The sequence below is a fragment of the Salvelinus fontinalis genome, chromosome 2 (assembly GCF_029448725.1).
Source record: "Salvelinus fontinalis isolate EN_2023a chromosome 2, ASM2944872v1, whole genome shotgun sequence".
In the NCBI taxonomy this organism is placed as follows: Eukaryota; Metazoa; Chordata; class Actinopteri; order Salmoniformes; family Salmonidae; genus Salvelinus; species Salvelinus fontinalis.
In genome coordinates, this window is record NC_074666.1 from 39,762,874 (window position 1) to 39,788,683 (window position 25,810).

The window sequence follows — 25,810 nt, forward strand, 5'->3', positions numbered from 1 at the left end:
AAACCACAGAAACCCTGAATTTGTGTAATCATTGCTTGAGTGTGGGGAACTCATGCCAGGGTTATTCCCCATGTGCCATGCTGAATAAAGATGAATTCTCTTTTTAATCCATGTTCTGCCAGCCACAAGCGTACTGAAACATACTGTACCCTCAGAGTTTTTTTAATGTGCCTTTTATGTCCATGTAAGAATTGGACAGAATATATTTTTTATATAAATGTGCATATTTGAGTCTTATGTGTCTATAATTCAACTGGGCCACTATGTAAACCTGAGTAGGACCAAATTGTGTACGTTTCTCAATGAGGAAATAACTAGCTAAAAGTAGCAAAAACTGTTTAGCCAGTTTTGTTTAACCAGCAATTTATCTATGCATAATTGAGCAGCTATTTTCCATTGATTGGCTGCATAAATTGTCCATGTAAGTTTAGCCCAAGGAGAACTTTCCACAAGCCCTATTGATCATCCATTACTCATACACTTTATGATCTTATCTCAACATCACATTTTCTAAAAGGACTTACCAATAGATGGAAGCACAATGGAAACGGACAAAAGATCATAAAGAATTGGAACTACCTGATTTAAAAAATAAATAATATGTTTGCATATTCACACTACAGGCCTTCTGTAATCACAATTGTAAATTGTTCAACATGCTCTTGAACAGTGCTGGAAAAAGTACCCAATTTTCATACTTGAGTAAAAGTGAAGATACCTTAATAGAAAATGACTCAAGTAAAATTGAAAGTAACCCAGTAAAATAATACTTGAGTAAAAGTCTAAAAGTATTTGGTTTTAAATATACTTAAGTATCAAAAGTAAAAGTATAAATCATTTCTAATTCCTTATATCAAGCAAACCAGATGGCACAATGTTTTTTTTTTTTATTTACCAATAGCCGGGGGCACACTCCAACACTCAGACATCATTTACAAACGAAGCATTTGTGTTTAGTGAGCCGCCAGATCAAAGGCAGTAGGGATGTTCTCTTGGTAAGTGTGTGAATTGGACCATTTTCCTGCTAAGCACTGAAAATGTAATGAGTACTTTTGGGTGTCACGGCAAATATAAATAGTAAAGTACAGACACCCCCACCAAAAAAACTTAAGTAGTACTATAAAGTATTTTCACTTAAGTACTTTACACCACTGTTCAAATAAAGTCAAATTCTTTTGATCTCTGAATCACATTTGAGTTACTTCACTATGTCAGTATTCACATTATGCAATTTAACTGAAAATAAAGCTTTAATTTCTGTAGCTACATCAGCATAAGACCTAGCCAACCATAGAGAAGCCTCTGACTAGACCCACAATATTGATCATACTACCCTCCTTGCATATCATGACATTCAAGACCAATCATAGTGGCACTATAGATTGGGATGTTAAAATGTCACCCCTGAAGAGTCACTCTTCTCATTGTGCGCAGGTCAATCAATCAATCAAGTTTATTTTACATAGCCCTTCGTACATCAGCTAATATCTCGAAGTGCTGTACAGAAACCCAGCCTAAAACCCCAAACAGCTAGTAATGCAGGTGTAGAAGCACGGTGGCTAGGAAAAACTCCCTAGAAAGGCCAAAACCTAGGAAGAAACCTAGAGAGGAACCAGGCTATGAGGGGTGGCCAGTCCTCTTCTGGCTGTGCCGGGTGGAGATTATAACAGAACTATGCCAAGATGTTCAAAAATGTTCATAAGTGACAAGCATGGTCAAATAATAATCATGAATAATTTTCAGTCGGCTTTTCATAGCCGATCATTAAGGGTTGAAAAACAACAGGTCTGGGACAGGTGGCGGTTCCATAACTTCAGGCAGAGCAATTGAAACTGGAATAGCAGCAAGGCCAGGCGGACTGGGGACAGCAAGGAGTCACCACGCCCGGTAGTCCCGACGTATGGTCCTAGGGCTCAGGTCCTCCGAGAGAAAGAAAGAGAGAAGGAGAAAATTAGAGAGAGACAAGATTTTCAAAATGTTCATAAATGACAAGCATGGTCAAATAATAATCAGGAATAAATCTCAGTTGGCTTTTCATAGCCGATCATTAAGAGTTGAAAACAGCAGGTCTGGGACAGGTAGGGGTTCCGTAAACGCAGGCAGAACAGTTGAAACTGGAATAGCAGCAAGGCCAGGCGGACTGGGGACAGCAAGGAGTCATCATGCCCGGTAGTCCTGACGTATGGTCCTAGGGCTCAGGTTCTCAGAGAGAGAGAAAGAGAGAACGAGAGAATTAGAGAGAGCATACTTAAATTCACACAGGACACTGGATAAGACAGGAGAAGTACTCCAGGTATAACCAACTGACCCTAGCCCCCCGACACATAAACTACTGCAGCATAAATACTGGAGGCTGAGACAGGAGCGGTCAGGAGACACTGTGGCCCCATCCGAAGATACCCCCGGACAGGGCCAAATAGGAAGGATATAACCCCACCCACTTTGCCAAAGCACAGCCCCCGCACCACTAGAGGGATATCTTCAACCACCAACTTACAATCCTGAGACAAGGCCGAGTATAGCCAACAAAGATCTCCACCACAGCACAAACCAAGGGGGGGTGCCAACCCAGACAGGAAGATCACGTCAGTAACTCAACCCACTCAAGTGACGCACCCCTCCTAGGGACGGCATGAAAGAGCACCAGTAAGCCAGTGACTCAGCCCCTGTAATAGGGTTAGAGGCAGAGAATCCCAGTGGAGAGAGGGGAACCGGCCAGGCAGACAGCAAGGGCGGTTCGTTGCTCCAGAGCCTTTCCGTTCACCTTCACACTCCTGGGCCAGACTACACTCAATCATATGACCTACTGAAGAGATAAGTCTTCAGTAAAGACTTAAAGGTTGAGACCGAGTCTGCGTCTCTCACATGGGTAGGCAGACTTTTCCATAAAAATGGAGATCTATAGGAGAAAGCCCTGCCTCCCGCTTTTTGCTTAGAAATTCTAGGGACAATTAGGAGGAGTTCAATTCAAGAGTAATAAGGGCACCAAGCAAACCTGCACATACTCAAATCAGCATTATCCCTGTATCCCCCATTGCACTGAGAAAGAGCTCTCACTCTATCACTAAACTAATGGGGTCTCTCTTCCCCCACTCCACCCTTCTTTATCACCCCATCCCAGATTGAACTTCATTAACATTGCCCTCCTGCCTCACTCACTGGCTCCCTATCTGACAGAAAAACTATTTTGGGCCCACTCAGGGATAGCTGCTACTCTGCAGCCCTGTCAGCAATGTGTCCTGGCTGAGTGAGAAGGTGGAAAAAGAAAGATAAGTTATTTATCAGTGGACTTGAGCCCCAGTGTAATCCAAGAGTGGCAGGCTAGGGAGAGAGGGGGATTGGGGAGATGCAAAGAGGGAATGGGAAAGAAGGGGATTGAAGAGAGAGGAAGAAGGAACGAGAGAGAAAGGTGGGCTTACAGTAGGCAGCCGGTCCAGTCTTCCCATTCCACCCTACTGATGAGAGGCTCCATCCCTGCATCCTTGGGCTCGTTTGGGTGCCCCCCTGCTGCTTTGGCTTTAACGGGAGAGAGAGATGAAAGAGAGAGAGAGAGGGTGGGGCTGCTAACCCAGTCCCCCCTCCCCCATATTCAGACCCCTCACTGCTCTCATCCTTTTTATTCTGCTCAGGCTGTGCTAGCCCTCCAGCAGCACTACTTCTAAGACATGTCACTTTTTGGGAGAGCAGAACTACTGTACAGTATACTCTATGTACCATAACATTCACAATAGTTGTATGGAAATTTGGCAAAAATGTAATACATTTTTCAGACGGTACCAATTCTTTGTGATCTAAGTTTCCATTGTGCATACTCACATCTACTGCATCGGATAAATACTTAGTGCTTTTAGACGTCTTGGAATTGTGAGGTGGCTGTGGAACATTCATACATAATAAACCACAAAATTGATATGCTGAGTAGACTAAGATGTGAAAGTATTATTTGAACTTTATTTAACTAGGCAAGTCAAAAGGCCTCCTGTGGGGACGGGGGCTGAGATAAAAAATAAAATAAAATGACAAAACACATCACAAGAGACAACACAACATAAAGAGAGACCTAAGACAGCAACATAGCAAGGCAGCAACACATGACAACACAGTGTGGTAGAAACAAAACATGGCAGCAGCACAAAACATGGTACAAACATTATTGGGCAGACAACAGCACAAAGAAGGTAGAGACAACAATACATTACGCAAAGCAGCCACAACTGTCAGTAGGAGTGTCCATGATTGAGTCTTTGAATGAAGAGATTGAGCTAAAAGTATCCCAAGGCGTCAGAAATCAAAAGAAACCAGACATACGTCTCATGTTTAATTATGAGCATGAAAAGGCTGGAACCCGACTTCACAGACATGTTATGCTACTTTGATGTTACCTGACTGGATCCACCACAACAGGCTAACAATTGATTCAAATAATTATACAATGAATTTAGAATTGGGTTGTGTGCATGCATGTAAATGTGCATCTGGACATACCGAAAAGAAAAAAATAATTTTGTGAACAGAAACTCTTCTTACAGCATGTCCCCAGCACCAGAACATGGTGGATGTCCAATGCATATTGCCTTGTTTGGATGGAAATCTGTACACCTATTTGAATGTACTCTCTGCTGGTAAAATGTAGGCCAACATTCAATTAAATGTGTTTTTACTGTACTTTTTAAACATAGGAATGTAATTATAGCCTGGTATCCATTAACAGGAAGGACCCTTTGTGAATATGGAGCCTGGGGTTCCAGCCATGGACATCACACAACTGTATGATCACTGCTGGGACTCCCACCAAGACCATACTGTCAGAGCAGCCCACTGTCAAACCAGCTATTTATCAGTCAGTCAACATCATACAGCATTAGATATCACAGACAAGACTGCATCTGACAGAGAGACCATGATGAGAAAGGATTGGAATGATTTAAATGATGTCGGATTTAAATCAGATGCGATTGCACAATTACACTTTTATTCATTCAAAATTATTAAAGTGTTGTACATTTATAATGATTTTGCCAAAAAGATATTAAGGCAAAAATATCAAAAATAATTCACACTGTACAATGGCACTGCTAGGTCAATTTACATTTGAGATGGCAATAACAAACCAATGCTTCCCCCTTGTGGTGACTATGGCTCCAAAGTTCATTCACTAATTAACATACATTTATAAAAAATGATTTTCAAAGATCCGGAGTTGAGACTGGGAGATAAAAAAAAAATAATAATAACTGCTTGAGCCTCTTACTACTCAAATTGTGGATAATATATTTTGAATGTATAGAAAACCATCAAAAAGTAAATGTATCAAACCAAAGATGAATTATGGTTTAAAAACTGCTCACATTCTTGTTTGTAAGACTTGTGTCTGACAAATTGTATAATTGTTAATACATCCAAAAGGCATAGAATTCTATTTGTCTTATGTCTGACAGAGGGCGCTATTCCAAGTCAGAATTTTGCCACACCTGCAACCTACCCTTCTCACAACACCACTAACAAGTATTTTACACCATGTGGGTCCATCCTACTGACGAGTCCTCATCCAGTCTTTTGCTTTTCTTATTGATCTCTCCAATGACAGCCTGCAGTTTCTTGACCGACTGCATCATCACACAGAAGCTGTTGTGAAAGCTGCCCATTCCGTCCTTCATCCATGCTGCCTGTAGTTCTCCAATCCATCTCAGGATCCCATCCAGCTGCTCTTGGACCTCTCTTTGCTCCTCAAGTTCAGCCAGCAAGGCCTGCCTGGCACACACTTCCACTTGGTACGCTTGTTGCAGCTCCGCCAAGGAAGACTCCAGCTTAAGAACCTCCTCTAAACGTTGAGGGTACTTTTTGTGTGGCTGGTCGTCAGGCAGCAACACATTAGGCGGGACTGAGAGGACGTTGTTGACCAAAACGGTTTCCATGCGACCAGACAGACGCTTGAAGCGTTCCTGAAGGAATATCTGCAACTTTTGGGTGCATTCTCTTGCCCTTAAACGTAGTTGCTCTCCATTTGGTTCAGTCCCGCTTAGTTTTCTCACGAACACTGCTTCTACGACAAGCAGCAATTCATTCAGGCAGTCCTGAAAGGCACTGTATACTCTCACCATGCAGGTCTGAGGGGTGAAACCAAAGAACTGTGCCTCGTACAGCTTGAGGGAGGAGGGAGACATTGCCTCCTCTAGAAAAAAAGAAGGCAGAATATTGTCTTTACATTGGGATGCACAGGGTTCATACATATTTTGACAGATAGAATTTCCTTGACAAACTGTTGGCGGCATTACCAACAATTGGCGCTTCCTTTTTATACGTACATAAAAAAGTTAGCGTAATGTGGTATCGACACTGGAAGGCTGCTCTCTGATCCCATGCACCATTTCCTGTCGTTATGCAAGGCACTTAAACAACCCCCCCCCCAAGTACTACATTTGCACACTGTATATAGATGTTTTCTATTGTGTTATTGACTGTATGTTTGTTTATCCCATGTGTAACTCTGTTGTTGTTTTTGTCGCACTGCTTTGCTTTATCTTGGCTAGGTCGCAGTTGTAAATGAGAACTTGTTCGCAACTGGCCTACCTGGTTAAATAAAGGTGAAATAAAATAATTATTTTTTAAAGTAGAATACCTGTTACGCAACTGTATAAAACATGTGGTCAATCCTCAGTGTGGAGAGCTACTGGGTGTGCAGGCTCTTGATTAAGCCCTGCTTAAAACACATCTGAGACAGTTTATCTAGGTCCGGTTGAGCAGCTAATTTCTAAAATGTGGTTTGTTAGAAGGGGACTGGAATAAAAGTCTGCACACCCATTAGCTCTCCTGGGGGATGGTTGACCACCCTTGATTGCAACAAAATAGGTTTTATGCCTTTGAAATAATTAGCTCATTCAATATAATCAAAGGTCGAATGGCTATGGTAAGCTACAAATCGCTATATTCAGCTAAAGCAAGCCCATATATATTCTTCAGGAAATGTACCTATTCAACTTTAGTCAAATTTACCTTAGAAGTGTTTACATTGCAGGCTGACTAGCGTCTATTGAGTTGCAATGTCCCATACATTTGATCCCCAAATCAACTGCTAGTATCTACAAAACAAGTATAATAATCCAAAAGGCCACATAATCCAAAAGGCCACATCAAATATTTTTTCCCAAAATAACTGTTCGTGATTCACAAATTATTATTTTCATTCACATGATTCGATTCACCACGATCGAACCAAATCCCAGCTAATGCAATGGCGAAGTGAATCGTTCGTTTCGTCAAAAAGAATAGTTTAAATTATTAATGAAACAAGCAAATTGTTCAAAAAAAAGCAAATCAACTTTGTATGGCCTTATTTGCAAGTGTCGGTGGATTTTTTGGGGGGACATGACGAGAACAATGCATACAAATAATAGCTATACAGCTAACTATAGGGTACAATATATGTTTTTGAATTGGCTACCTAGTTAGTCTGTTCTCTATAATATTTTATAGGCTACGTCTGTCTACCTGCTGCTGCAATGTGCGACTGTCTCTCTCTCCTTGGGCAAAGGTCCACTCTTCTCGCACACATGCATAAATTACTATTATATATTTTTTTTATGTAACTAGCAAGTCAGCTAAGAACAAATTCTTATTTACAATGATGGCCTACACCGGCCAAACCCGGACGACACTGGGCCAATTGTGCGCCGCCCTATGGGACTCCCAATCACGGCCGGTTGTGATACAGCCTGGATTCGAACCAGGGTGTCTGTAGTGACGCCTCTAGCACTGAGATGCAATGCCTTAGACCGCTGCTCAACTCGGGAGCATCACATGCAAGTGATGCGCGCAAATAGACACTAAAGTGTCATGCTGATCCTGGCTGATATGTATATTTTTTATTTGATTGATCAAAATTTAAAAAAAATTGCCTAAATAAAACCACATTAATATAAAATATAAAATTCATTTTCAGGGCTTTTCAGATTTTATAATTTTACCAAAACATTTCCAGGCCTGGAAAACTATTTTAAAATGCCATGACTTTTCATGACAGTACAAACCCTGGATGGAGAACTGTATTTATATTGGTTAATCCTGCGGTCTATCTATTCCTTCAACGACCACATTGGAAATAGGGCCCAAGTTCTGTACAAGTTCCTCTTGGCTCTAATGTGCTTTGTACAAATGTAACCAGTCAAAACATGTACAACTGGCTCATTCTCTCCTTTCCCCTGGTTGTAAAATGTGTTGCTGATATATAGAAAAGAGTTCAGACATTATGATCTGGTTGGATAACATCAACAATAATCACTTTTTATAGTTAACCTCAGGTTTATAGCAATAAAATTACAATCAACTGACCAAACATTCCTGTACTGTAGTTAAAACTACCTAGCTAGCTAGCTATGTTGTTTCACAAAATATGTCATGCAATAGCTATTAAAAATACAGTATCACCTAGTAAGACTACTACTCTGTTCCAGCTGGCTGATGGGCGTTAATACACTGAACAAAAATATACAACTGCAACATGTAAAGAGTTGGTGCCATGTTTCATGAGCTGAAATGTTGCCCCAGGTGGTGAGGGTAGGAAACAACATCTCCACCCCGCTGTGCCTCAACACTGGGGCCCCACAAGGGTGCGTTCTCAGCCCTCTCCTGTACTCCCTGTTCACCCATGACTGCCATGGCCATGCATGCCTCCAACTCAATCATCAAGTTTGCAGTGGTAGGCTTGATTACCAACAACGTTGAGAAGGCCTACAGGGAGGAGGTGAGGGCCCTCGGAGTGTGGTGTCAGGAAAATAACCTCACACTCAACATCAACAAAACAAAGGAGATGAGGGAGCAGAGGGAGCACCCCCCTATCCACATCGACGGGACAGCAGTGGAGAAGGTGGAAAGTTTTAAGTTTCTTGGCATACACATCACGGACAAACTGAAATGGTCCACCCACACAGACAGCGTGGTGAAGAAGGCACAACAGCGCCTCTTCAACCTCAGGAGGCTGAAGAAATTTGGCTTGTCACCAAAAACACTCACAAACTTTTACAGATGCACAATCGAGAGCATCCTGTCGGGCTGTATCACCACCTGGTACGGCAACTGCTCCGCCCACAACCGTAAGGCTCTCCAGAGGGTATTGAGGTCTGCACAACGCATCACCGGGGGCAAACTACCTGTCCTCCAGGACACCTACACCACCCGATGTCACAGGAAGGCCAAAAAGATCATCAACAACCACCCGAGCCACTGCCTGTTCACCCCGCAATCATCCAGAAGGCGAGGTCAGTACAGGAGCATCAAAGCTGGGACCGAGAGACTGAAAAACAGCTTCTATCTCAAGGCCATCAGACTGTTAAACAGCCATCACTAACATTGAGTGGCTGCTGCCAACATACTGACTCAAATCTCTGGCCACTTAATAATAAAAAATTGGATGCAATAAATGTATCACTAGTCACTTTAAACAATGCCACTTTATATAATGTTTACATACCCTACATTACTCATCTCATATGTATATACTGTACTCTATACCATCTACTGCACCTTGCCTATGCCGTTCTGGCCATCACTCATACATATATTTATATGTACATATTCTTATTCATTTCTTTACACTTGTGTATAAGGTAGTTGTTGTGAAATTGCTAGATTACTTGTTAGATATTACTGCATGGTCGGAACTAGAAGCACAAGTATTTTGCTACACTCGCATTAACATCTGCTAACCATGTGTATGTGACCAATAACATTTGAGTTAAAATTTTGATTTGAAATAGACATTTTCCATATGCACAAAAAGCTTTTTTCGCTCAAATTGTGCACACGTTTGTTTACATCCCTGTTAGTGAGCATTTCTCCTTTGCTAAAATAATCCAGCCACCTGACAGGGGTGGCATATCAAAAAGCTGATTAAACAGCATGATCATTACACAAGTGCAGCTTGTGCTGGGGACAATAAAAGGCCAATAAAATGTGTAGTTGTAAAAACAATACCACAGATATCTCAAGTTAAGGGAGCATGCAATTGGCACGCTGACTGCAGGAATGTCCACTAGAGCTGTTGCCAGAGAATTTAATGTTAAGTTTGTTTTAGAGAATTTGGAAGTATGTCCAACCAGCCTCACAACAGCGGAGGCACACACGAGGTCTGGTCAGCATGTAAGGGCAGCCCTTAGCCAATGTATATTGGCCATATACCCCCTTGGGCCTTATTGCTTAAATAATTGTCATGGCTAACATATCACCATGGTGAAACTTGCACTACTGTAGATCTGCAATAATTTGATGGTCAAATTTGCCAGCCAACGAGAAAAGCAAGGTGAAACAATTCAGGCATTCTTGAAAGTCAGAACAATCTTTTATAGCTTTAAAAATATATTTCGCAAGGCATAGGCATTTTAATAGTTAAGGTGACATCACGTGTCCCGCGTACATTGAAAATGATTCGGCAATCATAATATATTCGAAAAACACCGTTTCGATCATAACTTGTCACAATAAAGAAAGTTCGCCCTCTGTCGAACAGATAAAAATGATGTCGATCTTTAGTTTAGAAAATGTCTCCCATCTGCCGTTTCTATTACACGTCGCAATTACATTTATTTTGTCGAATAAACCTGCGTTAATGGAAACCTGCCTAGGATTTGTATTAAAGTTACTTTATGGGGGAGCACTGATATAATTACGGAGCATTTTCTAAATTCAAACGAATAGCCTGCAACTAGACATGACATGACACTAGACACGTTTAGAAGACACTGGTTGTCTTCCAATTGGGAAATTGAGGAAATATTGAAAATTGCCTGTGCTACGCTAAACATTAGCTACCTAACATGTATCGGCTAATGGAAGATCACATTAGGCCGTTACAGTCTACTAGTTAATCACGCAAGCCACTTCTAAACACCTTGCCGACCCAAGAAACAACTAGCCTAGCTAGTAGAGTCAGATGAATGATCAATATCTTTGGAGTAGCTAGTTAGTTCACGTTAGCTGGCTACATAGTCTATTACGATGACTACGGACGCGTCGAGGAATGCATTTTAGTACGAAACACATACTATTGGCGTTAATGGATAGGCAACAATTTACATATACTGGAATGTCTATTCGTAAACAATTAATAATTGTCTTATTATTTTGCCCCTTACCCTCACTGGTTATGTACTCCGCCATTTCCAAATTTCCCGCGCCCTTTTTGTCTGTAGTCGTCAGCTGGTACTACAAGATGTTGCATTCACAGTATCGCCGTCTACTTTTCTGGCGGAGCACATAACACATCGTTGGTTGAATTTAGAACTCCGTGGATGAACCAGGAAGAGACGGGCTTTGTGGACCACAAGGCACAAGTACCATTGTGGAGACCCAAGAAGCCCAACGACGAACCATATCAACATTTTCACACACAACAATTAAAAGGCATTAAAGTACAATTTGATTTTTATTTTGTAACTATTTGAAATAGACCACATTTCTTTGGCTGCCTATGTAACATTTATAACTGAGAATTGAGACCGCATATTGGGCAGCTAGAATGACAAAACCAGATTTTATTAAAGACTTATAGCTTAGAATTTCTAAATAGAAGGCTAGGTATGGCTCTTGTCTAGACATAACATCACTAACGTTAATAATATTGTATCGTTATAAAATCTCCATGTCATTATGACGCAACAATAAGGCTAGAACTATAGAACCAAAGAAATAACCATTATCCTGTACTTTTTTAACTCTTCAAAATTGGACGAAAATCCTGGAGGAGAGGTAATACTGAATCCGGCCAACAGTTGAGTTAGAAAATGATATGTAGCTAAAAGTGTTTCTGTATCAGTAGAAAAGTAGGCCTACTCACTAGTATTAACTAGATTATACCAGGTAGCCTGAGAGTAACTGAAATTTGAAATCTGGCATGGTCAGATTTGTAAAAAAAATCTAAGAAAAAAGATTCACACAGAATAAAAAATTATGAATACATTTCTCCACATATCAATGCAGAGAGGTGACAATATATACTGAACAAAAATATAAACGCAACATGCAACAATTTCAATGATTTTACTGAGTTACAGTTCATATGAGGAAAAAAGTAAATTCTAATAATTCATTAGGCCCTAATCTATGGATTTCACATGACTGGGAATACAGATATGCATCGATTGGTCACAGATACCTTTAAAAAAAATGGGCTTCACAATTGGCTTTGCGGTATTTTTGTGCATTCAAACTGCCAATCTATAAAATGCAATTGCGTTCGTTGTCCGTAGCTTATGCCTGCCCATAACAACCCCACCCCCACCATGGGGCACTCTGTTCACAATGTTGACATCAGCAACCCGCTTGCCCACACGATGCCATACACATGGTCTGCGGTTGTAAGGCCAGTTGGACATATTTCCAAATTCTCTAAAACGATGTTGGAGGCTGCTTATGGTAGAGAAATGAACATTCAATTCTCTGCCAACAGCTATGACGGACATTCCTGCAGTCAGCATGCCAATTTCACACTCCCTCAAAACTTGAGACATATGTGGCATTGTGTTGTGTTACAAAACTGTACATTTTAGAGTGGCCTTTTATTGTCCCCAGTACAAGGTGCACCTGTGTAATGATCATGCTCTTTAATCAGCTTCTTGATATGCCACACCTGACTTGTGGATGGGTTATCTTGGCAAAGGAGACATTTTCACTAACAGGGATGTAAACAAATTTGTGCACAATTTGAGAAAAAAAATAAGCTTTTTGTGCATATGGAACATTTCTGGGATCTTATAATTCCACTCATGAAACATGGGACCAACGATTTACATGCGTTTATATTTTTGTTCAGTGTAGTACCACAGTATGAGTCATAATACCCATAAAACCTAGAGGTCAAACAGGGAAATGGTTCCATTCGTTTTTCAAACATTCATTTTTCCCATAGGGGATTTTAGAAACACTTAAAGTTAAAGTAAGGGCTGTGTTTCGTGTAGGCTTACCCTGGCGTGACGTTTTGATAACTGTAAATCTCTCGGACAAGGTGACTTTTATAAATATATTTGCCTACTCTCAGATTCGAAAATGCTAATTATGGTGCATTCGGAAAGCATTTATACTCCTTGATGTTTTTCACATTTTGTTACGTTACAGCCTTATTCTAAAATTGATTAAATCGTTTTTTCCCCTCATCAATCTACACTGAATACCCCATAATAAAATTGCAAATTTATAAAAAAGCGGTATTCAGACCCTTTACTCACTACTTTTTGAAGCACCTTTGACAGCGATTACATCCTCGAGTCTTCTTGGGTATGACGCGACAAGCTTGGCAAACCTGTATTTGGGGAGTTTCTTCCATTCTTTTCTGCAGACCCTCTCAAGCCCTGTCAGGTTTGATGGTTTGCTCCGTCCATCTTTCCCTTGATACCGACTAGTCTCCCAATATCTTCCGCTGAAATACATTCCCACAGCATGATGCTGCCACCGCCATGCTTCACCGTAGGGATGGTGCCAGTTTTCCTCCAGACATGAAGCTTGTCATTCAGGCCAAAGAGTTCAATTTTGGTTTCATCAGACCAGAGAATCTTGTTTCCCATGGTCAGAGTCCTTTAGGTGCCTTTTGGTGAGGAGTGGCTTCCATTTGGCCACTCTATCATATCATAAAGGCCTGATTGGTTGTGCTTTAGAGATGGTTGTCCTTCTGGAAGGTTCTCCCATCTCCACAAAGGAACTCTGGAGCTCTGTCAGAGTGACAATTGGGTTCTTGGTCACGTCCCTGACCAAGGCCCTTCTCCCCCAATTGCTCAGTGTTGCCGGGAAGAGTCTTGGAGGTTCCAAACTTCTTCCATTTAAGAATCCTGTCTCGGAGTTCTACAGACAATTCCTTCAACCTCATGGCTTGGTTTTTGCTCTGACATGCACTTCTTCTTCTATGATGTAACGGCGGTCCACAAACCAAAGTTAAAGGTACATGCCGCCACCTACTGTGCTGGAGTGTATGGTCAATCACGGTTTACAACATTTACATTTTTTTACCTTTATTTAACTGGGGAGTTTCAGTTAAGAACAAATTCTTATTTTATAATGACGGCCTACCCCTGCCATTTCTAAATCCTCCTTCCTAGCTCAGTACTTCTGAGAAAATAAAAAAGAGACCTACTAACTTCTAATAGACCATCCCCATTCCCAAAATCCCTTCCAAACCCTGCCAAACCACAATGACCCTCCACTTCAATCTTTCCCTCTCTTCAACATACTTACAACAATATAACACATGCTCCACCATTTCATCGACCATACACTCCAGACACAAACCATTCACATGCTTGGCAACCAGATGTAATGACGAGTTCAATGTACAATGTCCTAAGCTCAATCGAGCAAACACCACCTCTTCCCTCCTAATCTGACCTTTGAATCTTGGTCCACCGACCTTTTTTTGGAGGGCATATAAATGCCTTGGGCTCAGAGTCCCATCTCTTCTGCCACACATCTAGCAAAAAGGCTCTGATCTTACATTACATCATTGCCTCTAAACCTTCAAGCTGCATACTGGACCCTATTCCAACTAAACTACTGAAAGAGATGCTTCCTGTGCTTGGCCCTCCTATGTTGAACATAATAAAACGGCTCCATATCCACCGGATGTGTACCAAACTCACTAAAAGTGGCAGTAATAAAGCCTCTCTTGAAAAAGCCAAACCTTGACCCAGAAAATATTTTAAAAACTAATCGGCCTATATCAAATCTCCCATTCCTCAAAAAAAAATGAAAAAGCTCACTGCCTTCCTGAAGACAAACAATGTATACGAAACGCTTCAGTCTGGTTTTAGACCCCATCATAGCACTGAGACTGCACTCGTGAAGGTGGTAAATTACCTTTTAATGGCGTCAGACCAAGACTCTGCATCTGTCCTCGTGCTCCTAGACCTTAGTGCTGCTTTTGATAGCATCGGATCACCACATTTTTTTGGAGAGATTGGAAACCCAAATTGGTCTACATGGACAAGTTCTGGCCTGGTTGAGATCTTATCTGTCGGAAAGATATCAGTTTGTCTCTCTGGATGGTTTGTTCTCTGACAAATCAAATGTAAATTTCGGTCTTCCTCAAGGTTCCGTTTAAGGACCACTATTGTTTTCACTATATATTTTACCTCTTGGTGATGTCATTCGGAAACATAATGTTAACTTTCACTGGTATGTGGACGATACACAGCTGTACATTTCGATGAAACATGGTGAAGCCCCAAAAGTGCCCTCCCTGGAAGCCTGTGTTTCAGACATAAGGAAGTGGATGCTAGTTCAAGGTCCCAAGAAACAAAGAGATCTTCTGTTGGATCTGACAATTCATCTTGATGGTTGTACAGTCGTCTCAATGTAACGGCCATCTGAAGAAGAAGTGGACCAAAGAGCAGCGTGGTAAGTGTTCATGATTTATTAATAAAACTGAACACTGAATAACAAAAACAACAACGAGAACGAACGAAACCAAAACAGTTCTGTCTGGTGCAGACACAAAACAGAAAACAACTACCCACAAAACACAGGTGGGAAAAGGCTACCTAAGTATGGTTCTCAATCAGAGACAAGATAGACAGCTGCCTCTGATTGAGAACCACACCCGGCCAAACACACAGAAGTAGAAAACATAGAACACAAAACATAGAATGCCCACCCCAACTCACGCCTTGACCAAACCAAAATAGAGACATAAAAAGGATCTCTAAGGTCAGGGCGTGACACTCAAATAAAACTGTAAAGGACCTTGGCGTTACTCTGGACCCAGATCTCTGTTTTGACGAACATATCAAGACTGTTTCAAGTACAGCTTTTTTCAATCTACATAACAATGCAAAAATCTGAAACTTTCTGTCCAAAAATGATGCAGAAAAAATAATCCATGCTTTTGTCACTTGTCACTAGATTAGACTACAGCAATGCTCTACTTTCCGGCTACCCAGATAAAGCACTAAATAAACTTCAATTAGTGCTAAACACAGCTGCTAGAATCTTGACTAGAACCAAAAAATTTGATCATATTACTCCAGTGCTAGCCACTGGCTTCCTGTTAAGTCTAGGGCTGATTTCAAGGTTTTACTGCTAACCTACAAAGCATTACATGGGCTTGCTCCTACAGTACCTATCTTTCTGATTTGGTCCTGCCCTACATACCTAGACGTATGCTACGGTCACAAGACGCAGGCCTCCTTATTGTCCCTAGAATTTCTAAGCAAACAGCTGAAGGCAGGGCTTTCTCCTATATATCTCCATTTTTATGTAATGGTCTGCCTCTCCATGTGAGAGATGCAGACACGATCTTGACCTTTAAGTCTTTATTGAAGACTCATCTCTTCAGTAGGTCCTATGATTGAGTGTAGTCTGGCCCAGGGGTGTGAAAGTGAACGGAAAGGCACTGGAGCGAGGAACCGCCCTTGCTGTCTCTTACTGGCCGGTTCCCCTCTCTCCACTGGTATTCTCTTTCTCTAACCTTTTTATGGGGGCTAAGTCACTGGCTTACTGTTGCTCTTCCATGCTGTCCCTAGGAGGGGTGCGTCACTTGAGTGGGTTGAGTCACTGACGTGATCTTCCTGTCCGGGTTGGCCCCCATCGGGTTTGTGCCGTGGGGGAGATCTTCGTGTGCTATACTCGGTCTTGTCTCAGGGTAGTAAGTTGGTGGTTGAAAATATCCCTCTAGTGGTGTGGGGGCTGTGCTTTGGCAAAGTTGGTGGGATTATATCCTGCATGGTTGGCCCTGTCTGGGGTTATAGTCGGACGGGGCGACAGTGTCTCCCGACCCCTCCTGTCTCAGCCTCCAGTAATTATGCTGCAATAGTTTATGTGTCGGGGGGCTAGGGTTAGTCTGTTATATCTGGAGTATTTCTCCTATCTTATCCGGTGTCCTGTGTGAATTTAAGTATGCTCCCTCTAATTCTCTCTCTTTCTCGCTCTCTCTTTATCTTGGAGGACCTGAGCACTAGGACCATGCCTCAGGACTGCCTGGCCTGATGACTCCTTGCTGTCCCCAGTCCTCCTGGTCGTGCTGCTGCTCCAGTTTCAACTGTTTTGCCTGCGGTTATGGAACCCTGACTTGTTCACTGGACGTGCTACCCTGGTCCCAGGTCCCTTGGACCTGCTGTTTTCGACTCTCTCTCTTTACCGCACCTGCTGTCTCTAACTCTGAATGATCGGCTATGAAAAGCCAACTGACATTTACGCCTGAGGTGCTGACCTGTTGCACCCTCTACAACCACTGTGATTATTATTATTTGACCCTGCTGGTCATCTATGAATGTTTGAACATCTTGGTCATGTACTGTTATAATTTCCACCCTGCACAGCCATAAGAGGACTGGCCACCCCTTTTCCTAGGTTCCTGCCTTTCTAGAGAGTTTTTCCTGGCCACCGTGCTTCTACATCGGCATTGTTTGCCGTTTTGGGTTTTGGGCTGGGTTTCTGTATAGCACTTTGTGACATCGGCTGATGTAAAAAATTCGAGAACTTGCTTCTTCCAGTCATCTTCTTCAATACAGACCATACATCCCCCAGCTCAGGACCCCTGCCTATTGTAGAGCAAAACTATCTCTGTGCATTTCTCTATTACAGACTTAATGACCCTACATACTAAAGCTCTCTTCCTTTGGAAATCAAGTAGATTCTCAGTAGTCATATTTCTACGCAACACACTGTAAGCCCTATTTCTTTCTCGAATAGCCATAGTGCACTCTTCAGTCCACCATGGAACCACCTTCCTTGTCTCACCTACTTTACTCACTGGTACATATACATTTGCAGCACTCAAAATCAGATAGGTCACAGAGGCAGCACATACATCAACCGGCCTTTCTAAAGACAACTGTGCAACACACTGTAAACAATGATCACCAAACTTTTCCCAGTCTGCTTCATGAAAGTCCCATCTTCTGATTGGTCCACCTGGAATAGTAACATTAAAGTTAATGGTACACGAAATAGGGTAATGATCACTTCCAAAAGTAAAATCATTCATTCCATTCCATTCACACAGTTAGAAGCCATTGTGAGGTCCAGGCAGGATGTAACCCCTCTAACAACATCAACTCTTGTGCCACATCCATTGTTAAGACATGCTAATGCTCTTGTTTCCATCATATCTTCCAAGATAGTACCATTAGCATCTGTATGTGTGCTTCCCCATAAACTATTATGTGTATTAAAGTCGCCACACCATATCTTTCTAGAGCGCAATTCTCCTTATATTTCATCAAACATCACTACAGATAGTTGACGGCAAAGGTTGTAAAATCTGTGTAACTTAATATTACATTCATATTCAGATGGGACAGTTATATTAAGATATACAAGACCTTCTCTTATGAACGTAGCACAACCACCACCCTGTCCAATTGATCTATCAGATCTGATTGAACAATAACCAGGAATAATAAAATCAAGATGTGGTCTAAGCCATGTTTCTTGAACACATATCACATCTAAATCTATTAAATACTTCTTAAACTCCTGACCGTTAGCAACAAGGCTTCTGGCATTCCACTGAAGGATAACAAAAACCATAACTCTAATTATCATCATACGGAGACAGTCCATCATTAGTATTGTTAGGAGTCAACATGTCAACAATCATGGCGACAGTAACATCTGTTACTCCTAAAAACTCTGTTGCTGCTTCCACAATGATCTTCAACTTGGCAGTTCTTCTTTCCACAAACACAGTCAGGTTGATAACCTTTCCAATGAAGGCTATAGAGTCAATCTGATTAACTATTAAGGTGTGCTTTGAAACAACAGATTTGTGAGCGCAGGACTTCTGAGCAGGTCTCATATCTGTGTCTGGACCAACATAAGCAACATGTCCTACAGTAGGTCCACTTATTCCAGGAGTAAATCAAATCAAATTGTATTTTCCACTGCGCCGAATACAACTGGTGTAGATCTTACTGTGAAATGCTTACTTAGAGTAACCCTATTATCTCCATCATTCTGCCTAATAGTTCCACCAATCTGCCTTGCAGCCTCTGCATAAGATTAGATTTAGATTAGATTCAACTTTATTGTCATTGAACAAGTACAGGACAATGAAATGCAGTTAGCATCTAACCAGAAGTGCAAATAAAAGAGTAAAAAAATGTACAAGTAAAATAATTAAGAACAATGTATGTCATTAAGTGGGATGTATAAATATGCAATGAAGGCAAATGGTAAGTACAAATGGCAATTCTAAATGTGCAATGAAGGCAAATTGAAAGTGCAATGAGGCATGCAACTGAAATGCAGGGATAGCAGCAATGAGGTTACCGAGGTAGACATGTACATGTACAACTGAATAATACCCTTAAATCCAATAGTCCAGTAGTACCGTGAAGAGCGCAAAGACAGTAGTGCAACAAGGTTCCTGGGAGGCAGTACTAAGCGGTGGGCGGGTGGATATGGCTAGTAGAGCTAACAGAGTTCAGCAGGGTTACAGTAGCTGGAAAGAAACTGTTCTTGAGCCTTCTAGTGCGGGAACATAGAGACCTGTACCGCCTGCCTGATGGTAGGAGGGCAAACAGTTTGTGGCATGGATGTGAAGGGTCCCTGATGATGCCGCGCACCCTACGCAGACACCACTTGCGCTGGAGGTCTATGATGGCAGGGAGCTGGGGACCAGTGATGTGCTGGGAGGTTTTCACCACCCATTGCTGGGCCTTCCGGTCGGCCACGGAGCATCCGCCAAACCACACTGTGGCACAGTTAGTCAGAATGCTCTCGACTGTGCAGCGGTAAAAGTTCACCAGGATCTTGGGAGACAGGCGGGCCTTCTTCAGCCTCCTCAAAAAGTATAGAATCTGCTGCACCATTTTGACCAGGGTTAAGGAGTTGAGGGTCCAGGAGAGGTCCTCGGAGATGTAGACACCCAGGAATTTGAAGCTGGGCACACGCCCCACCTCAGTGCCATCAATGAGAAGTGGGGTGTGGCTGCAGCTTTTAGACTTCCTGTAATCCACAATGAGCTCCTTGGTTTTCTTTGCATTGAGGGCCATGTTGTTGTCAGCACACCATGCAGCCAGGTGCCTGACCTCCTCCCTGTAGGCTGACTCGCCATTGTCTCTGATCAGACCTACCACCGTGGCGTCGTCTGCGAACTTGACGATGGTGTTGGAACCGTGTCGTAGGTGAAGAGGGAGTACAGGAGGGGGCTCAGCACGCAGCCCTGTGGCACACCGGTGTTCATAAGAGACATTATGCAGGATTTTAAATCTTTGGGTCTCTCTAGTCTCTTTCTGCACCTGGAATCCACCAAATGCTGCACTGTGTCCACCCGTTCCACAATCACAACATTCTTACTGAACAGCCTTTCGGCTTCTACCACTATGCCCTCCCTCTACATTTTATTTTATATAATCTATATAAATCTATATAATCTATGGATGGGATCTCATATAGACAGGTTTGTGCCTTTCCAAATCATATCCAATCAATTGGTATTACCACAGGTGGACTCCAATCAAGTTGTTGTAACGCTTGTTCTAATCTTCGTCCGAAGAGTAGGGATCCGACCAAAATGCAGCGGGTTTTGAGAACATAATGAATTTATTCAACCACAAAGACGAACACAAAACAACACTTGGAATAATTACAAAATAACAAAACGAACGAAGACAGACCTGAAATAGAGTACTTACATAAAACACGAAGAACGCACGAACAGGTAATGACTACAAACAAAACGCTACAGTCCCGTGTGGTACGAACATACAATACAGACACGGAAGACAACCACCCACAAACAAACAGTGTGAACACCCTACCTTTATATGGTTCCCAATCAGAGGAAACGACAAACACCTGTCTCTGATTGAGAACCATATAAGGCTAATTAACAATGGCCTAAACATAGAAACACAAAACATAGAATGCCCACCCCAACTCACGCCCTGACCAACTAAACACATACAAAAATAACAGACAACAGGTCAGGAACGTGACAGTTCTAGAAAAATCTCAAGGATTATCAATGGAAACAGGATGCACCTGAGTTCAATTTCGAGTCACATAGCAAAGGGTCTGAATACTTCAAAAATATTATTTTTATACATTTTCAAAACATTAAAACAAAAAAAACGGTTTTCACTCTATCATTACGGGCTTGATGAGGAAATAATTGATTTGAGCAATTTTAGAATAAGGCTGTAACATAACAAAATGTGGAAAAATAGAAGGGGTCTGAATACTTTCCGAATGCACAGTAGCATCAAAGTAGACAACTGCACACAAAAACAATTGTGACATCTCTAATGGAAACGGCAGATATAGGATACATTTTCTAAAGATCCGTTCGACAGGGGTGTATTTTTCTTATTTAGAAATGTCTTTATTGCGACAAACGAATAGATGATGATTGACCAATAATTTTTGAAGGTACGCGGGGTACGTGACGTCACCGCAAAACTATAAAGCTCCACTCCATAATTAATTCTAAATGCTCAGGTTTTTCAACGATAAAAAGAATGTTTCTTTGCATGACTTTCAAGAATGCCTGAATTGCTTTGACTTGCTCTTCTGGTTGGCTCGCAAGTTTCACCATCCAATTATTTCAGATATACAGGAGTGCAAGTTCCACAATGGCACAGACCGTGGCGATAAATTGGCACATGATAATTATAAAAAAAATGGCAAATATTTGTCAAAGATTACATTCTATCGATGCTGGCTGCCTGAGAGATTAAACAGATAGGTGGGAGGGCACACAGACTCTCGCCAATTTATTAATGCGCAATTTGGCTAAATAGGTCATGGAAATATGCAACAGCACATTTTTTTTCAATAATAGGTTTTGCAAAGTTTTCAAGTCGTTATGTCCAGCTGTTTTCATCAATTTAAGATAGTGAAATGGAAACGCACCCTAACAGGCAATTGTGGCATATAAACTCAGCAAAAAAAGAAAAATCCCTTTTTCAGGACCCTGTCTTTCAAAGATAATTCGTAAAAATCCGAATAACTTCACAGATGTTCATTGTAAAGGGTTTAAACACTGTTTCCCATACGTGTTCAATGACCCATTAACAATTAATGAACATGCACCTGTGGAACGGTTGTTAAGACACTAACAGCTTACAGACTGTAGGCAATTAAGGTCACAGTTATGTAAACTTAGGACACTAAAGAGGCCTTTCTACTGACTCTGAAAACACCAAAGGAAAGATGTCCAGGGTCCCTGCTCATCTGCGTGAACGTGCAAGCATGCTGCAAGGAGGCATGAGGAAGGCATGTGGCCAGGGCAATAAATTGCAATGTCCGTACTGTGAGATGCCTAAGACAGCGCTACAGGGAGACAAGACAGACAGCTGATCATCCTCGCAGTGGCAGATCACGTGTAACAACCCCTGCACAGGATCGGTACATCTGAACAGCACACCTGCGGGACAGGTACAGGATGGCAACAACAACTGCCCGAGTTACACCAGGAACTCACAATCCCTCCATCAGTGCTCAGAATGTCCGCAATAGGCTGAGAGAGGCTGGACTGAGGGCTTGTAGGCCTGTTGTAAGGAAGGTCCTCACCAGACATCACCGGCAACAAACTCACCGCCACAGACCAGACAGGACAGGCAAAAAGTGCCTTTCACTGACAAGTCACGGTTTTGTCTCACTAGGGGTGATGGTCGGATTCGCGTTTAGGCCTGCACTCTGGAACGGGATCGATTTGGAGGTGGAGGGTCCGTCATGGTCAGGGGCGGTGTGTCACAGCATCATCGGACTGAGCTTGTTGTCATTGCAGGCAATCTCAAAGCTGTGCGTTACAGGGAAGACATCCTCCTCCCTCATGTGGTACCCTTCCTGCAGGCTCATCCTGACATGACCCTCCAGCGTGACAATGCCACCAGCCATACTGCTCGTTCTGTGCATGATTTCCTGCAAGACAGAAATGTCAGTGTTCTGCCATGGCCAGCGAAGAGCCCGGATCTCAATCCCATTGAGCATGTCTGGGACCTGTTGGATCGGATGGTGAGGGCTAAGGCCATTCCCCCCCAGAAATGTCCGGGAACTTGCAGGTGCCATTGTGGAAGAGTTGGGTCACATCTCACAGGAAGAACTGGCAAATCTGGTGCAGTCCATGAGGAGGAGATACACTGCAGTACTTAATGCAGCTGGTGGCCACACCAGATACTGAATGTTAATTTTGATTTTGACCCCCCCTTTGTTCAGGGACACATTATTCAATTTCTGTTAGTCACATGTCTGTGGATTTGTTCAGTTTATGCCTCAGTTGTTGAATCTTGTCATGTTCAAACAAATATTTACACATGTTAATTTTGTTGAAAAGAAACGCAGTTGACAGTGAGAGGACGTTTATTTTTTTGCTGAGTTTATGTTCTATGCAAACTTTCTTAATGAAAGTAGAGAGAGTTGTAGAGAGAGCTGTTGGAGAAAGTCAACAAGATGAGGAAGGAACAAGAGCAAGAAAGCCAAAAGCAAATAGAAGAGCTACTGAGAATGAGACTTCTAACGAGGTACACTGCAACCAATGGAAGCTGGAGAGAAAGAGGTGTTTGAGAAACAGAGAGAAAGTGCAGTGGCAGACAGACAAAATATGGAGGTCAAGATAGCAAAGGTGAAGATGGAGAACATAATGTCCTTGGCTAAGTAAGAGAAGGTGACAGTGGACAAAAGGCTGTTTGCTGAAAATGAAAAGGGTGGAGAAGGTGTGAGAGAAGAATGGAAGGAACCTCATTAGGCATGGTTTGGGGACAGCTTTGTCCAAAGCAGGCCAGGGAGAGGAATCAGACACAAGTAGCCTGAAAGGAGGACAGGGGGAGATGGTCCAAGGCTGGCCTACAAAACCTCTGGGATTAACAGGGTAAAATATGGATGAAGGAGGAGGAGATTGTGGGTGGGTTGCACCAAGTTTTAATTAATTTTAGATTAGACCTAATCTAGATTTTGTAAACATAGGTTTATAATTAATCAGATGTGTTGCACCACTTAATTTTAAACCTGGATTAGTTAATCTAAAGTTAAATCACTAAACTATGATTTGTGACACGTGTCATAATGGATTCCCCATAGCAATATGTTCTAATTCTATGGAAACAAACCTGCACTGGTTATTGCTCGCTAGCTAGCTAGCTAGCAAAGTGAGTTTTCACTTCGGGCTAAATTATGCAATTAATTGCACTTTGTTGTCAAATTAGTTTGCTGGCTGGTTGAGTTTTACAAACATGATAAGGCACAGGAGCTAAAATTGTAAACACACTGAAAATGTGATTAATTTAAACCTCCTCCAGTGGCAGTTTAGATTTAATCCCTAAACAAAATTTAAATTTGACTTTACAATAATGGAGCAACAAGATTACATTTTATCTTGGTTTAAAGTCAAAATTAAACTTAGTTTAGAAGGATTACATTTAACTAGGATTAATTTTAAACTAGGTTTAAAGTTAGCTGCTACAAGATTACTATATAAACCTTGATTTAACCAAGTTTTTAAGAGTTAATCCATGTTGGTGCAATCCATCCCAAGAAGAGGAGCATGCAGGCAACAGAGGAGTGGATAATTGAGCTGAGAGAGGAGAGAGCGATAGAGACTCTGGAAAGAGAGAATATTAAGATTCTGTTCCTGCATGGACAAGAGGAAGTGATGGGAGTTTACGGGGAGTGGGAGAGAAAGAATAGTGAAATGGAGAGAATGCAAAGGGAGAAAGAAGAGAAGTGGGCAAAAGAGAAGAGCGAAATTGAGGAGGGGATGAAGAAGTCAGAAATAAAGCTGTACCAGCTGCAGAATGTCCTGAGGTTCAGGAATGTCAATTAAGTGTCATATTTAGGATTCAATAGATTAAATTGACTTCATGCTAGAGAATGAGTAATAATAATATCGCAGATCACTGTCTTACATGGGATTTCTCTTTCAAGTGCATCATTGTAAAGGTATGGAAACTAGAAGTGCTGAGAGAGTCAGGGCGAAGCAGGAGAGGAAAGAGAGATGTTGGAGAAGAACAAAGTAAAAGAGCTACTCAGAGCTAGAACAGAAGAGAGTAAGGAACAAGTGAGGAAAAAGCCCACCTGGTGGATGTTGCGAGGAAATATAACGAAAGGAAACAGGGAGAGAAAGGGTGAGAAAAGGTGTTGAAAAAGGCATATGGCAAATAAAATCACATGGCGTACATCCCAGACTTCAAATTGAGGAAGATGTAACGGAGATGGAAGAGTAAATACTGTCAGCTGTCATTGGTCAAGTTCTTTCATCTAGTGGAATACTTCATAAATAAAGTAATATGCGCAGTTATTTGTCCTTATTCATTGCCATATTGAAGAAAACGCACACACAAAATATAAGTATAAGATGTAGATGAAAGGTAGTTACGGGATAACGCAATGTATGTTAACTTTGTTGACATACTGAATATATTTGAAATACTGTATCTAACCTCGTGACGGATGAAAATCCGTTCCTTTCTAGTCAAAACCTCACTCCCCTTCTTCCTATTTGCTGTAGAGACATACGCGGACCAATCAATGAATGCCATCGTTTCATCGACTATGTGATTGACAGGTTTGTGGTTCGCTCACACCATTGGCTCACACAAAAAGAACGTGGACTGACAAACCAATGACAGGTCATAAAAACTCACAGCAACTCCCCTTTATGCCGCGTTCAAAACAACTTGGACATCTCCGACTTCCGAGAGTTCAAAACAACTTCGCACTCGAAAAAAAACGAGCTCCGACTCGAAAAAATCAATTTGAACGGTCAACCAACTCGGAATTCCAACTCGGGAACTCAGGCCTCTTTCTAGAGCTCCGAATTTCCGAACTAAAGGTCAGTGACGTCATGATTTGACGTGATCCCAGTTGTTTTGAACGCGGCATTTTCTCACCATGT

At 41.8% G+C, this 25,810-nt stretch overlaps 1 protein-coding gene across 1 annotated transcript; it reads right to left on the minus strand.

Moving 5' to 3' along the window:
• Positions 1 to 875: 875 nt before the first annotated feature.
• On the minus strand, positions 876 to 11,229 carry LOC129818573 (protein MIS12 homolog). Its single transcript, XM_055874613.1, has 2 exons — positions 11,127 to 11,229; positions 876 to 6,172 (listed from the first exon to the last, which is right to left on the minus strand). The coding sequence occupies exons 1-2, from the start codon at positions 11,149 to 11,151 to the stop codon at positions 5,511 to 5,513; spliced, it is 687 nt and encodes a 228-aa protein (XP_055730588.1). The 5' UTR covers positions 11,152 to 11,229; the 3' UTR covers positions 876 to 5,510.
• Between the last annotated feature and the right edge of the window lie 14,581 nt (positions 11,230 to 25,810).

What these genes read in the sequence shown, in the direction of transcription:
- LOC129818573 (XM_055874613.1), bottom strand. Translation starts at nt 11,151, where the DNA reads ATGGCGGAGTACATAACCAGTGAGG. An exon ending in GGAGTACATAACCAGTGAGG is followed by an intron (nt 6,173 to 11,126) that starts GTAAGGGGCAAA and finishes CTTTTTTTCTAG; the next exon opens with AGGAGGCAATGTCTCCCTCC.